A 14,925-nucleotide genomic window follows, 5' to 3' on the forward strand; every position below is an offset into this window, starting at 1 on the left:
GTGAAATTCTTACGTTGACATAGTCCATTTGAAGTCCCCTAGTTCATTCAGTGACTGGACTTAATTATACATTGTATATATTTGGCTGGGATTTTTTTTTCTTATTCTTATATTTTTAAATCAAGAACTAGATAAGACCTCTTTGAAGACCTGACAAATTAAGATTCCCTGGGAGCCCTTGCTAATGTCTGGAAAGCTCATTATATACCTTATGTTAAAGGCATTCCTTCTGCAGTATTAAGGAGCATTTGCCTCTCTCCCCCTTTATTTTAACTAGAAGCAAAAATGCAAACCTTTCAATTGTTGAATTGTGAAAATAATATGAAAAAAGAGCATTATATATTCAAAAAGCAGCACAAATTCATTACAGTGTGACTTGCCTTGCTGTGCTTCTTTATCATATACTTTCATATGAACAACCCCAGAAGTCTTATTTCGTAGGACAGTGGGGTTTCTTCCATCCCTTTTGTTGCAAGTTCCCAGCTGAGCTAAGTTTTGGTCTGCCCACCACAGCTTCTTATCTAGAAAAGTGAAAAGATTTCTTCTATGAAAAAGATAATCATCTTATTAAATAATAATAAACAGCTATTAAAGTATAATACTTTCTGATTTCCTTTGTTACAGTCCCAAACTCCGTTTCTAAGGGAAACAATGAAATCCCTTTCACTCTTTCAAAAATACAAACCATCGAGATATTTTATTGTTTAAATTTTCCTCCCTCTTCTCCAATTAGAGATGCTTGTCTTAACTTTTCCTTTAAAAAAAAAAAAACCCGGGATCCCTGGGTGGCGCTGTGGTTTGGCGCTTGCCTTTGGCCCAGGGCGCGATCCTGGAGACCCGGGATCGAATCCCACATCAGGCTCCCGGTGCATGGAGCCTGTTTCTCCCTCTGCCTATGTCTCTGCCTCTCTCTCTGTCTCTCTGTGACTATCATAAATAAATAAAAATTAAAAAAAAAAAATAAATAAAAAAATAAAAAAAAAAAAACCCAACACACAATATAAATGAAGGCATATTCAAATTAATATAGAAGACAGATTATACTATTTACATACTTAAACACGACCACAGTAGTACTGTATTATATCTGTAAATGAATAGCAAAATCCAACCAAATATCCAAACAACAATTATAAAAAAAGATTGTACTCTTTTTGTTGATAGTATGTAAGCTTTTAATAATTAGCACTCCCCAATACTGAATTACTCATAGTAACCTCTTTTCATTTTTTGCACAGCTCATGCCCCTTTCTTCAAAATTTTAACAACGTAAGCTCTCCTCAGTGTATGTGTTGAGTGCATTTATTGAATATTGTTTTGGTAGCAGAGACTCTGCAATGTGCACAGATAAAAACAAAATAGTCCTGACCCTAAGGAAACCACCATGCTGGTGAAGAGGATACATTTATTATTATTTTATTTCAAATTATCATACCAAAACTAGAAGGAAGGAAACTATTACCATTCTTATTTTATAGATGAAGAATTAAAGATTCAGAGATTAATTATCTCAGTTGAAGAATTAAAGATTTATAGAGATTAATTATCTCAGTTTGTTCTCTATAGTTAAGAGTCTGTTTCCTGGTTTGCCTCTCTCTTTTCCTTCATTTTCTTTTCAACTTTTTCCTTTTCTTTTCTTTTTTTTTCTAAATCAGCTTTTTTTTCATAGAATACCACTTCTTACTTGAAAGAACAACTGACAATCTATGCCTATTCAGACTTAGGTATTTGGCAGATATTTCTCAAAAATGAATGAAATGGAGAAGAAAGGTGGAAGACTGACAATACCCAACTTCAAGATTTACTATAAAGCTATGACAATTAAGACAGTGTGGTGGTTACTTGTAGAATAAACAAACAGATCAATGGAATGGAATAGAGAGCCCAGAAATATACCCTTATAAATAAAGTCATCTAATTTTTGACAAAGGAGCAAAGGCAATACAATAGATAAAAGACAGTCTCTTAATCAAATGATGCTGGGACACTAGGGCATCTGTATGCAAAAGACCTTTATTTACTCTTTACAAAAATTAATTCAAAATGGAACATGAAACTAAATGGAAAATGGAAAACTATAAGACTCTCAAGAGATAACATAGGAGAAAACTTAGATGACTTTGGGTATGGTGATACCTTTTTAGTTACAATATCAAAGACATAATCCAAGAAATAAATAATTGATAAAATGGACTCATTCAAGTTAGGACTTCTGCTCTGCAAAAGAAAATATTAATACTTAGAAAACAAGCCACAGACATGGAGAAAATATTTACAAAGGGTATCTCTGATAGAGAACCATTATCAAAAACGTACAAAGAACTATTTAAATAATCCATTTTTTATACATGGGCCAAAGACTTTAACAGACACCTCATCAAAGAAGATATGCAGATGGAAAATATGCATATGAAGAGATGCTCCACATCATATGTCATCAGAGAAATGCAAAGTAACATATGAGATACCACTAGACACCTATTAAAATGTATAAAATTCACAACACTGACAACACGAAATGCCAGTGAGAATGTGAAGCAACAAGAACCCTCATATACTGCTGATGAGAATGTAAAATGATATAGCTATTTTGGGAGGAAATTTGGTGGTTCCTTACAAAATTAAAAATACTCTTGCCATATGATTCAGCAATCTACTCTTTGGTATTTACCCAAAGGAGTTAAAAGCTTATGTCTACACAAAACTTACACATAGATTTTTACAGACTTATTCATAATTGCAAAAGCTAGACTTAACTAGAAAAAAAAGGAAAGGAAAAGGAAAGAAAAGAAAAGAAAAAAGAAAAGAAAAGAAACTTTATCCTTAACCACTAGAAGGTAGTCAACCTGTGGCAGACTCCATTTTGCTTACCCAACAGGCATTCTCCTCCCTGTCTACTCTGCTAAAGAAGAATTATTTCCACAGGCAACACTCAAAATGCTAAGCACATTCTTTTGTATTCTTCTGGGCAATAGATATGGCCTTTTAACCTAATCTTGATTACAATTTCAGGGCAGGAGGGGCTTCTAAGAGTAACATAAACCATGCCCTGTCTATGCAAAAAATCTCTGAGGATAATTGGATTCTGACGGGGTAGTACAGGACTTTCAAATAAATGGTAGGAGAGGCAGAACTGAAAGATCCATGTCCTTGAGTACCATGACCAAAGAAACTTGTGCCCAGGAAGGACTATGAGGATCGGATAACAGGCATCTCAGTAGTGACCAGCATGAAACTAGAACCATGGATAGACTTGAAAAACTACTCTAGGTTCTTGCAGTCCTCTAAAAAACATACCATTCATCAATCCTAATTCTTGTTCAAGGTTTTTAAATTTTCTAATTTCCTGATATTGCCTTAAATTTAAAATTCCTTATCAGGTTTTTAAATCATGACATAATCTGAATTGATTTTACCTACTATACTAAGATGTCTTTCCAACTTCTCTTTAGTACATGCATTTAATTTACTCTTATCTCTGCCTTTGGCTCAGGGTGTGATCCTGGAGTCTCAGGATCGAGTCCCACATCGGGCTCCCTGCATGGAGCCTGCTCCTCTCTCTGCCTGTGTTTCTGCCTCTCGCTCTTCTCTGTGTGTCTCTCATAAATAAATATGTAAAGATATTTTTTTCAAAATTCACCCTTATCGCCTCATAATATACAGCTATTCATTCACTTTTCAACTAAGATTGAGCATCTATTATATTTACAAAGTACTACATAGATAGTGGGAAAATGAAAGATGTCTGTCTTTACGGATCCTATGTTCTAGTGATGGAGAAAGAAAACGTAAACAAACAGGATAGAAATGACTGAAATTCCTACAAATCAACAGCAAAAATAAATAACCTAATTAACAACGAATAAAGGACTTGAATAACATTTTTCTAAAGAAGGCATCCAAATGGCCCACATATATATGAAGAAATGCTCAATATCACCAATCATCAAGGAAATGCAAATCAAAACCAAAATGAAATATCATCCTACATTTATGGCTATAATTAAAAAAAAATAAAAGATTAAAATGCTAGCAAGGTTATAGAGAAATTGAAACCTATGCACACACTGCCTCTGGGAATGTAAATGGCAGAGCCACTACAGAAAATATTATAGAGGGTCTTCAAAAAATTAAAAATAGAACTATCACATGACCCAGCAATCTCACACATCTGAGTATATGTTCAAAGAAACTAAAGTCAGGATATCAAAGAAATATTAACACTCCAATGTTAATTGCAGCATAATTCAGAATAGCAAAAATATACAAACAACTTAACTGTCTGTTGAAGGATGAATGGTTAAAGAAAATGTGGTATATACACACAACAAAGTATTTTTCAGCCTTAATAACAAAGGAAATATTCTGGTAGAGAATGTTGATAATGGGGAGGCTATCAATGTAAGGGTATATAGAGAATCTCAGTAATTTCTTCTCAATTTTGCCGTGAGCCTAAAACTGTTCTAATAAAATTAAGTTCTCAAAAAGAAAAAAAAAAAAAGCTGAAGATGTTGCCATATACAGCAACATGGATGAACCTTGGGGAACATCATGGCTAAGTAAAATTAGCCAGTCATAGAAGGACAAATACTTCATGATTCCACTTACATGAGGCACCTAAGCTTGTCCAACTCAGAAACAGAATAGAATGGTGTTGCCAGGGGTTGGAGAGAGAAGGGAATGGGGAGTTGCCCTTCAACAGATACAAAGTTGTAATGGTACATCAGCTTTACAAAAGGGGGTAAATTCTAGAGATCTGCTGTACAACTTTGTGTCAATAGTTATCATATTGCACACTTAAAAATCTGTAAGAGTGGACCTCGTGTTAAGTGTTCTTATCACAATATAAAAAAATAGGAAAGAAAATAACTGAAAACTTCTACTAGTGCAATGAAAAAACACAGGCACAGTTCCATTTTTTTACTTATGTCGGTTTCCCATCCTTCCTCTGCACGTAATTCCAATACGGTCACCCTTAATTGCACAAGTAGAACCTCACTCTCACCGAAGTATTTCAGACTAGCATATCCCACATTGACTCTTCCTTCTCACTGATGCTAAGGCATCTACAGACAGAATCACATGGTTTACTGTTTAATTGTTGTTTTTCCTTTCATTTCACTTGTACTAATTTTGACTCTTTATCCATGGATGAAAGCTCTTGAGAACAAGGATCCTGTCTTGTACTTCTTTATCTTCTTCACAGTGCTTTGCATTCCTTTGAACTGAGCATGATCTAGAAATTTCCTAAATACATGTGAAATGATTGGGGAAATAAATGTCTAAAAATATCTCCCATAAGAAATCGTAACTCGGAAAACATTTAAACAAAGCCATCTCTCCCATTCCCTGTTGATATTATCTTTTTAAAAATATCTCTTTTTAAATATACTTTTCAAGGATCTAACACAAAGAACTTTGGTTTTTACTCTGTATTAGAATCACATGTGTTTCTCTTGCTTTTTTTTTTCACACATTGTTATTGACTTGAATATACTAGCATCTTCAGAAATTACCAGAATGTAAATACTGCTTGCTTAACTTGATGTCAGTAATTATGAGTATCTCCACTCCACCCTTATGGGTTAACTTGTGTCTCTCAAAATTCATATGTTGTAAGTCCTGACTCCCAGTATTTCAGAATGTAACTATTTTTAGAGACAGGGACTTCAAAGAGGTAATTAAGTTTAAATGAAGTTATTGAGATGAGTCCTAATCCAATATGACTAATATCCTTATGAGAGAAAATTAGAAGCACTGAGTAATGTATAAAATTATCAAATCATTATATCGTACACTTGAAAATAATATAACACTGTATGTTAATTATATTAATATCTGAGATAGAGGGAGAGGGAGAAGGAGAGAGAAAATTAGGACATAGATAAACATAGATAAATTAGGATACAGATAAATTAGGACATAGATACACACACATAGGGAAGACTCAGGGAGGAGAAGACACCCATTTATAAGTTATAGAGAGAGGCCTCAGTAGATACCAAGCACGCTGACATCTTGATCTCAAGACTCCAAGCTCCAGAACAGAGAGAAAGTAAATTTCTGTTAAGCCATTCAACCTGTGAGACTTTGTTATGTGGCCCTAGCAAATGAATACATTTACAAATAGACATATTAAAGGCATTTATGAAATATAAGAAAGAATTAACATAAATAAAAAATATAAATTGATTTTGCCATATAGTCTCTAAAATCTTCATTCAAAAGAGAGGAAAAGAGAAGAGATGAGAAGAGAAAAGATAAATTTACTGAAATGCACTAAGTTCCAGGGCCTTTGCTAGGCTCTGAACATAAGCAAATATGACTGTCTCATTTAATCATCATAAATGAGATGTGATGTGTTAATACATCTCCTGTTGTTAAAGATGAGCTAACAGAAGGTCAGAAGGTGACCTTTTCCAAGGTCACACAGTAGAAGCATGGTGTTAACTCTCAGTTGGCATTAACTGAATTTCAATGCAGTTCCACTGCATAGCTCTGTTCAAAGAATGGTGTACCCACTAGACCTAATAACACTATACCCTGCAACACAAAATTACTTGATAAATATAAAGTTTGGTCCCAGATTAAAAACAGTTGAAATATATGTTTCAGTTATTACTTTTTAAAATGATAATTATGAAGCTTTAATAATACCTTACTTCTTAAATTGTATCATCAAAAGGTACCATCAAAATTGATAGCTTATTTTTAAAATATTCAGAATATGTACTTTATTGAACTATACCAAAACTACTGAGATCAATATTTTAAAAATATATTTCCTTTAAAACTAGCCCTTTATATTTAAAATATAAAATATAATATATAATATTATGCCCAGGTACATATCAATTACCAATAAAGGACAAATAATTTTTATATATAAGTATATCCTAAAAATTACATATACAAAAAATGTTCATTTATATGAAATTCAAGTTTAACTGGGTATCCTGTATTTTATCTGGCAATTCTATTATCTCTACTCTCTTCTGAAACCCCAAAATTTATAAGAAAGCAATGAAAAATGAGAAAGTCTTTTTAAAGGAAAAAAAATACCATGGCCATAAAAATTGTAGTAGGTTAAAAGCAGACTGTAATTGGGGAATGACTTTATAGATAAAATGAAAATCTAGACCTGCAAAGGGAGGAATCCAGATATAAGCTACTCTGTCCTGCAGAACTTCAGAATAGGTCAGAACCTGGGAACCATAAGATCTCTAAAAACTGGGAATTATATACCGTTGAAAGAAAGATGACTGGTTTAGTCTACTCAAGAGGAGTTAGAACAAGTGTACACATCCAAGAGAGTGCTGCTCTTTATACCTGGTCAAAGAGTTACAGAAATACCCTCTGGTGACGATGACTGAGGACACTAAATAAGACACAACTGAGAGACTGAATACTACAAATAAATATAGGGATTAAGTGATAATTTACATTAGTGGTTCTCAAGTTAGAGAATAAAATAGAATCATCAGAAGGGGGACGACACCTGGGTGGCTCAGTCGGTTAAGCATCTGCCTTCGATTCAGGTCATGATTCCAGGGTCCTGTAGTTGAGCCCCACATTGAACTCCTGGCTCATTAAGTAGTCTGCTTCTCCCTCTCCTCCTGCCCCTCCACCATGCTCGCTCTCTCTCTCTCTCTCTCAATCTCTCTCTCTCTAATAAATAAATAAGGGGATCCCTGGGTGGCTTAGCTGTTTAGCACCTGCCTTTGGCGCAGGGCGTGATCCTGGAGTTCTGGGATTGAGTCCCACATCAGACTCCCTGCATGGAGCCTGCTTCTCCCTCTGCCTGTGTCTCTGCCTCTCTCTCTCTCTCTCTCTCTGTGTGTGTGTGTGTGTGTCTCGTTAATAAATAAATAAAATCTTTAAAAATAAATAAATAAATAAATAATCTTTTATAAAAATGAAAAATTTTCACTCTCAGCTGCTACAAACTGAATTTTTGTATTCTTCCCAAATGTATATATTGAAACTCTAGTGGAATGGTATTAGGAAATAGCAATTTGGGAGGTAATTAGGGGCCTCCATGATGGGATCGATGACCCTATAAAAACAGAGCTAGTCCTGTTTCTCTGTTCTCTATCATGTGAGACTATGCCATTAGCAAGCAAGAAAGTGGGCTCTCACCAGACCCATCTATGATGTCCTCATTACATGTCTAAATCTCTACCTTATGCCTATCCTTTTATCTTCAACCTATTTATCCAACTGTATAGTAGATATTTCTACTTAAATATAAGATAGTTACCACAAACTCTTCATGACTGCAAAAACTCATTTTATTTTTCCTGTGTATGTGCCTTTCCCAGTGAATTTCTGTTATGGACTTAGTGTTTATATCGCCCTTCAAATTCTTATGTTGAAATCCTAAAACCCAATGTGCAGAGGTGATTAGGTAGTAAGGATGGGCCCTCATGAATGGAATTAGTACCCTTACAAAGGTGCCCAAAGGGTTATCTCACTCCTTCCATCTTGGGATAGGGAGGACAGCTGTCTGTGAACCAGGAGGCAGGCTCTCACCACACACAGAATCTGCCAAAGCACCTTGATCTTGGACTTCTCAGCCTCCATTGTTAAGCTACCCAGCCTACGCTATTTTTGTTATAGCAGCCTGAACAGACTAAAACTACTTCTCAAACTGAGTGACCCCCATTCAGTCATCAGAGATAAAAACCAGGCAGTCCCTTTTTTACCCTGACCACCTCCATGGTCTCGCCCAAGTGCCAGCCAGTCTGAGTAAACCCAGTTAATTTTTCATCCTTATTATCTCAGGAACGTTTTATTTCCTCTCCATTCCCAATGAAACTGCTGAGCTCAAGGCCTCAGCACCTGTCATTCTCTCATTGCTAAGGAAACACTAGAGTGATCTTTCCAAAATACAAATCTGAGCATATCACTCCTCTGGTGCTTCAAACTCTCCAATGGCTTTCCCCTGCCAATCCCCTAAACAGGGCACAAAGGCTGTCCATGATTTGATGCCTGCTGAATTTTCCATCACCAGATCTATTACTGCCCCCAGTGCTCCATGTTCCAAGAATATTGAACTGCACTCAACTCGCAATTATCCAGGGATAGATTAGCCATGCTACAGCAAAAACATGTATGGAAATAAGCAAAAGGCAGCATATTTATAAAGAAAACTAATTAAATAAAAAAAAAATTTAAAAATAAAAATAAAAATAAAAAAAAGAAAACTAATTAAAACTACTGTGAATAAGAGAAATATCTATGCATCAGGATGAGTCTATCATGTCCAATGATTTAGGAACCATTACATTTTTACATTGTATCTCCTGCAGATCAGCAACGCCCCTCCACATGGACAATCAGAGGTGGGTATGTTTGCTTACAGCAGCAGTCCGCTAGCCTGTTAGCTGCTTCTCTGTGCAGGAGCAGCTCTCGGTAGTTTGTCCGAAACCCTAAGCAAAAATCCGTTCCTTATGGCTGTGATGGAACTAGACGTCCCTCTGCTCTGCTACCACTGGGTTTTTGTTGTTTCTCTTAAACAGAGAATTTGGAAAAGGACAGTGTAGGGGGGATGAAGAGCACTGCAGAACAAAGCCCAGAATTCTGTGTTGAAGCCTCTGTGACCTTGAACTGACAGTTATGGTCCTAAACTCTCGATTCATTGTTATAGTGTGAGCATTGCCTCATTGAGAGCTGAAGGGGCAGTCTGAGGTTATAGGGAGAAAAACTTGAGAATGGCAGGTAATTTAATTTCCAAGTTGATGGCTTCACTGTGTTGCCAGTGAACTAGTATTCGTGCAATGATGGAAAGAATGACAGTGAGAGGGAGGAATTAGCTGACAAAGACAAAGCAGTTCCTAATAACTGCTTGCCAGGGTGTTTAGGGGGGAAAAAAAAAGTAGAGTTTATTCAATGAAAACTGATATTACCCGAGACTGTTTTCATTAGAAACAGGGACTGGAGAAAGAGCAGGAGGAGGAGGCTCGAATAGACTATTTGGACACTTTAATTACATACATTTATATTAAATATTCATCTTGTATCACAGTTGTGTTTAATTGTGCCTGCACTGGTTCTACTTGTGCCCCCCTTGCATTTTCCCATAATCCCAGTTAATAGGTTAATATATTGTTGACAGTATATGTAATTTTCCCAAACGATTATTCACAAACATCTCTATGCTTTTTTTTGCATTTGCCCTCAGTTTACTTCCTTACCTCCACTGCTATATCCACCTCTACTCCCATTATCTGAATAATGGACATACATCTAGATTTTCTGACTCAATTAACTAAGAGACACCTCTATTTGGAAGCTTTGATTGCCCTCAAAAGGTAAGGTGGTTCACCTGATTCTTTGTGATCTGTGGTTTGTGTATAATGATATAACATTCATAATCCTGTAACACTTTGTTAACTTACATGCATGTCTCCTTATTTAAAATATAAGATTCTTCAGGGCAGGAGTTATGTCTTATTATTTCTCGCCCTCCGTACATATGCTAGTCACGTGGATGGTTTTCAAGGCTGAGGGTCACTGGAGTAGGTAAAGGATGTGATTTGGAGTCCTACATACCTGTTTTGATGCCTGGCAGGGACACTTAGTCTCTGGGTGATCCTGAGAAACTTACTTGGACACTTAATACTTGTCTCCCCATATATAAAATGAGAAAACTCCTACCATACTCACATAATATATGAAGTATCAGCTAAGTGATTCTAATGGTAGAGACAATATTTGGTAGCTCAGTGAATAAACAAATGAATGTGTCACCAGAAAATCTGAAATATGCATGTGAATATACATATGATATGAATATACATACAATATTCACATGTGAATATCACATATACATGTGAATATCATATAAATTGTTAAGAAAAATATTTCTACTCATTAATAGTAGAAATGTGCAGGGAATTTTTCAAAATGAGGGACGGATTTGCATTTATTTTTCTATGATTTTATACTCCTTCTCTTGTGGCTAATGAAGGGTATAGCATAACACGCCACACCAATATGCTCCCCTGCATCATAAGGACTATTTTATTTTTACCTGATTATTTTGAGAAAAAGCAGACACAGCAGAAGCTCTGAAAACAGTAGAAGTTACCCCTTTTTAAGGGATATTTGTTAGAAAGGAGGCCTGTACCACGAAGAGAGTTAATGCCAGAGATAATTTGTTTACCAGAGAAACTTTCTGTATTGCAGGACAACTTTTGTTTACCAAACATTTTCCTTTTCTCACCTTCCCATTATTTTCTCCCCTTTGAAGTTCCACTCTTGTCTCTTTCTTTAGCTAAGGATGATACATAAGCCTCAATCATCTGGCTGCCTTTCCACTCTCCTATCTTTTGGGGGCTTCTATACACACATACAAATTATTTTTTCTCCTGTTAATTTCCCCTTTATTACAGGGGGCTCTCAGTCAAGAATCTACAAGAGTAAAAAATGGAAAATTATTTTTTCTCCTCGATACTAGTTATAATCATTAGCATGGGGTTGGTTGAAATTAGTAGTGTAATTCTTGACAGTAGAAAAGAATTAATGATATTTGGGCGGCTGAGTGGCTCAGTTGGTTAAGCGGCTGCCTTAAGCTCAGGTAATGATCTCAGACCACAGGAGTCTGCTTCTCCTTCTCCTCTGCCCCTCCCCCTCTGCTTGTGCTCTCTTTCTTTCTCTCTCAGATAAATAAATAAAATCTTTTAAAAAAGGAATTATGCTATTTGTCTGTGGTGTTAACGCCAAAGGTGATCATCAAGTCTAGGTTGTACACAGATGATCTATTAGGGTAGGAAAAATACAACATTAGAATTTCCATTTATAGGGATGCCTGGGTGGCTCAGCGGTTGAACATCTGCCTTCCACTCAGGGCATAATCCTGGAGTCCCAGAATGGAGTCCCACATCGGGCACCCTGCATGGAGCCTGCTTCTCCCTCTGCCTATGTCTCTGCCTCTCTGTGTTCCTCATGAATAAATAAATAAAGCCTTAAAAAAAAAGAATTTCCATTTATAGTTGCAATTATAAACCAGTGAGATTATCAATGTTCAAAGAAAATAACTTAATTTTTTGTTTGATATTTACTCATACATTTTTTAAGTAAAAGGTTTTAGAGAATCATTCCCCCCCCCCCCCCATTAAGGGCCCCCTTGCTTTAGAAAGGTTGAAAGAGGGTTAAGTTAGGTGATGGCTTTCCCCTTTTGGATTGAATTGTGTGCCTCTCAAATTCATATGTTGAATCTTTAACCCCAATGTGACTTCACTTGGAGATAGGGTCTTTAAAGAGGTAACTAAGGCTCATGAGGTTATAAGGGTTGGGTCCTAACCCAATATCACTGTGATTATTTAAGTTTAAGAAGAGATACTAGTGGTGTGAGCACAGAGTGGAGACCACAAGAGGACATGGAGTGAAGGCAGCCATCTGCAGGCCAAGGAGGCCTGAGGAGAAACAGAACCCATTGACTTCTTTTTGTTGTTGTTGTTGTTGACTTCTTGATCTTAGAATTTCAGCCTCCAGATCTGTGAGATAATAAAGTTCCACTGTTTAAGCTACTCAGTCTATAGTGTTTTGTTATGGTAGCCTTAGCTGACTAATAGACTACCCATATCTACTAGTTTGTTAAAAGCATCCTGGGGAAGTTATTAAAAAGAGTCTTAGATATTTTGAAGGACCAGCCCCTAAATTGCAAGCAGATCTGAACCTTACCCTAAAGTCCATGTCATTTACCTACATTCAAATTCTTTTTTTTTTAAAGATTTTATTTATTCATGAGAGACAGACAGAGAGACAGAGAGACAGAGAGAGAGAGAGAGAGAGAGAGGCAGCCAGAGGGATAAACAGGCTCCATGTAGGGAGCCTGATGTGGGATCAAACCAGGACCCGAGGATCATGCTGTGGGCAGAAGGCAGGCACTAAACTGCTGAGCCACCCAGGTGTCTCTACATCCAAATTCTTTCTAAGGCCTCTATTCCTTCCACTTCCACGGGTACGATAGCAGTGCAAGCTATCACAATCTCTCATCTAAACTCCTCCTATAACAGACTCTCGAAGTTTTCCAACTTCTATTCTTGCCTCTCCCATAGCCCAATCTTCACACATCATCAAATAATAATTCTAAAACACAACCAGATTATAAAACTCCTGTTTAACCCTTCAACTGGCTATTAGAATAAACCCCTTAGTCTTCACCATATTGGGCATATTCCTCAGCATCTCTCCCTGTAGCCCCCATCTCCTCTGGAACAAAGCTCCTGCCCCTCTAGCCGCATTAACCACAATGTGACAAGCACTTTTTGCCCTTGAGGCCTTTGTATTTTCTATTTTCTCTGCCCAGAAAGTTCTTCCTTGGAAATTTTCACAAGGCTAGATCTTTCTTGCTATTCTAGTGTAAGCCCAAATAGCACCTCTTTGTCAAGGTCTTCCTGGAAACTGTTTTCCAAACAGAGATAGCCAGAATGAAATTCTCTGTTCCTGGTAATCAAATAATGTATAAAATAGTATCCAGGAAGAATTAATCTCAGTAGACCATGTCCTAAATATATCTTTATTATTATGTTCAGGTCTTGGTTTTTAGTTTTTGGAAGAAGTCTGAAGGATAGAAAGGCTTAGAAGATAATAATCATGATGCAGAAGGGTCTGAAAACCATGCCAGTCTGCCTGGAACAAAACAAAACAAAAACTAGGTGTCTTACCAGATAGCTCATGTGTGGAGATCAGGGAAAAATAGTATTACTGTTTTCATCAACTGACAAAATGCTTATGAGAGCAAAAGAAGATGACTGGTGAGGCCTTAAAAATCTGTAAACAATTTGACCCAGAAATGCTACCTCTAAAACTGTACCCTAAACTCAGCAAATAACTAGTTATTAGGATAGCCACCACAATATTTATAATTTCAAAAAAAAAAAAAAGAGAAAAGAACTTTAAAATCTATTTATATATATGTGATTATTTAAGTAAAATATATAAGTGTATAGTAGAAAATTATTTAAAATTAAAATGACATTGTAGAAACACATTGATCTAGAAAGCAATGTTTCAGACAAAAGTGAACAGAAGTTTACATGTAATTAAAAAGACGTCATAAATTTTAACCTAAGCTTTATTATTTTTTTAAATTTTATTTATTTATTTGACAGAGAGCACAAGCAGAGGAAGCAGTAGGCAGAAGGAAAAGGAGAAGCAGAGCAGAGAGCTTGATGTGGGCTCTCCCAGGATCCTGGGATCATGACCTGAGCCAAAGGTAGACACTCAACCTATTGAGCCACCCAGATGCCCCTAACCTAAGCTTTAAACCACAGTTTTACAACAACAATTGTTGATATTTTTAATTGCTAATATTTTTAAGTTGATATTTTTAATTTATTATTTTTGCCCATTTTTATAATAATTTACTGTACTAGCATTCATATTATGTAACTTTAACTTCAATTTCAAGTAATTTAAGTCATCTTTTTACAGTGCGCTTCTTGAGAAATTTTTTCTTTTAATATATGAGAATTAACTACCATTTTATTCTTGTTTGAACACAGTATATTATAAGGTTCTATTATTTTAAAGATGATTCAAATTGGATAAATTGCTGTTCTGTCATTATTATTAAACTATGAGTATTGTTGTTACAGTTACTACCCAAGTCTTAATACTGCCAAACAATTAATATGATAAAATTTACTGATCTAGAAATATATGTGTGAGTATAAATATAAATACATTACTGGGAAAAGATTAAAAAATAAAAGGTCACAAATGATCTTTGGTGATTCCATTTGACATGTTTTTGCCTTTCTCAAATAGTTTAATGTATTTGTTCAGTTGAAAATAAAAACATGAAAAACCTTCATATTATAGTGCGTGTCAGGGGAAAAGTTGCCCATTTAAATAATCAGTTAGCAAAATATTATGTCATTGCAACTCAATACTTTCAATGGAGTTGAATGAGGT

General features: G+C 35.8%; 1 protein-coding gene across 1 annotated transcript in view; it reads right to left on the minus strand.

Annotated features, from left to right (window-relative positions):
* Window positions 1-14,925, minus strand: part of LOC112912724 (low-density lipoprotein receptor-related protein 1B-like) — a 1,003,376-nt gene that overhangs the window by 321,070 nt on the left and 667,381 nt on the right. The window contains exon 31 of the mRNA XM_072745081.1: window positions 381-521. Coding sequence (XP_072601182.1) covers window positions 381-521 — 141 coding nt within the window. The remainder of the gene's footprint in view (window positions 1-380; window positions 522-14,925) is intronic.

The sequence above is a fragment of the Vulpes vulpes genome, unplaced genomic scaffold (assembly GCF_048418805.1).
Source record: "Vulpes vulpes isolate BD-2025 unplaced genomic scaffold, VulVul3 Bu000000626, whole genome shotgun sequence".
NCBI classification, from domain to species: domain Eukaryota; kingdom Metazoa; phylum Chordata; class Mammalia; order Carnivora; family Canidae; genus Vulpes; species Vulpes vulpes.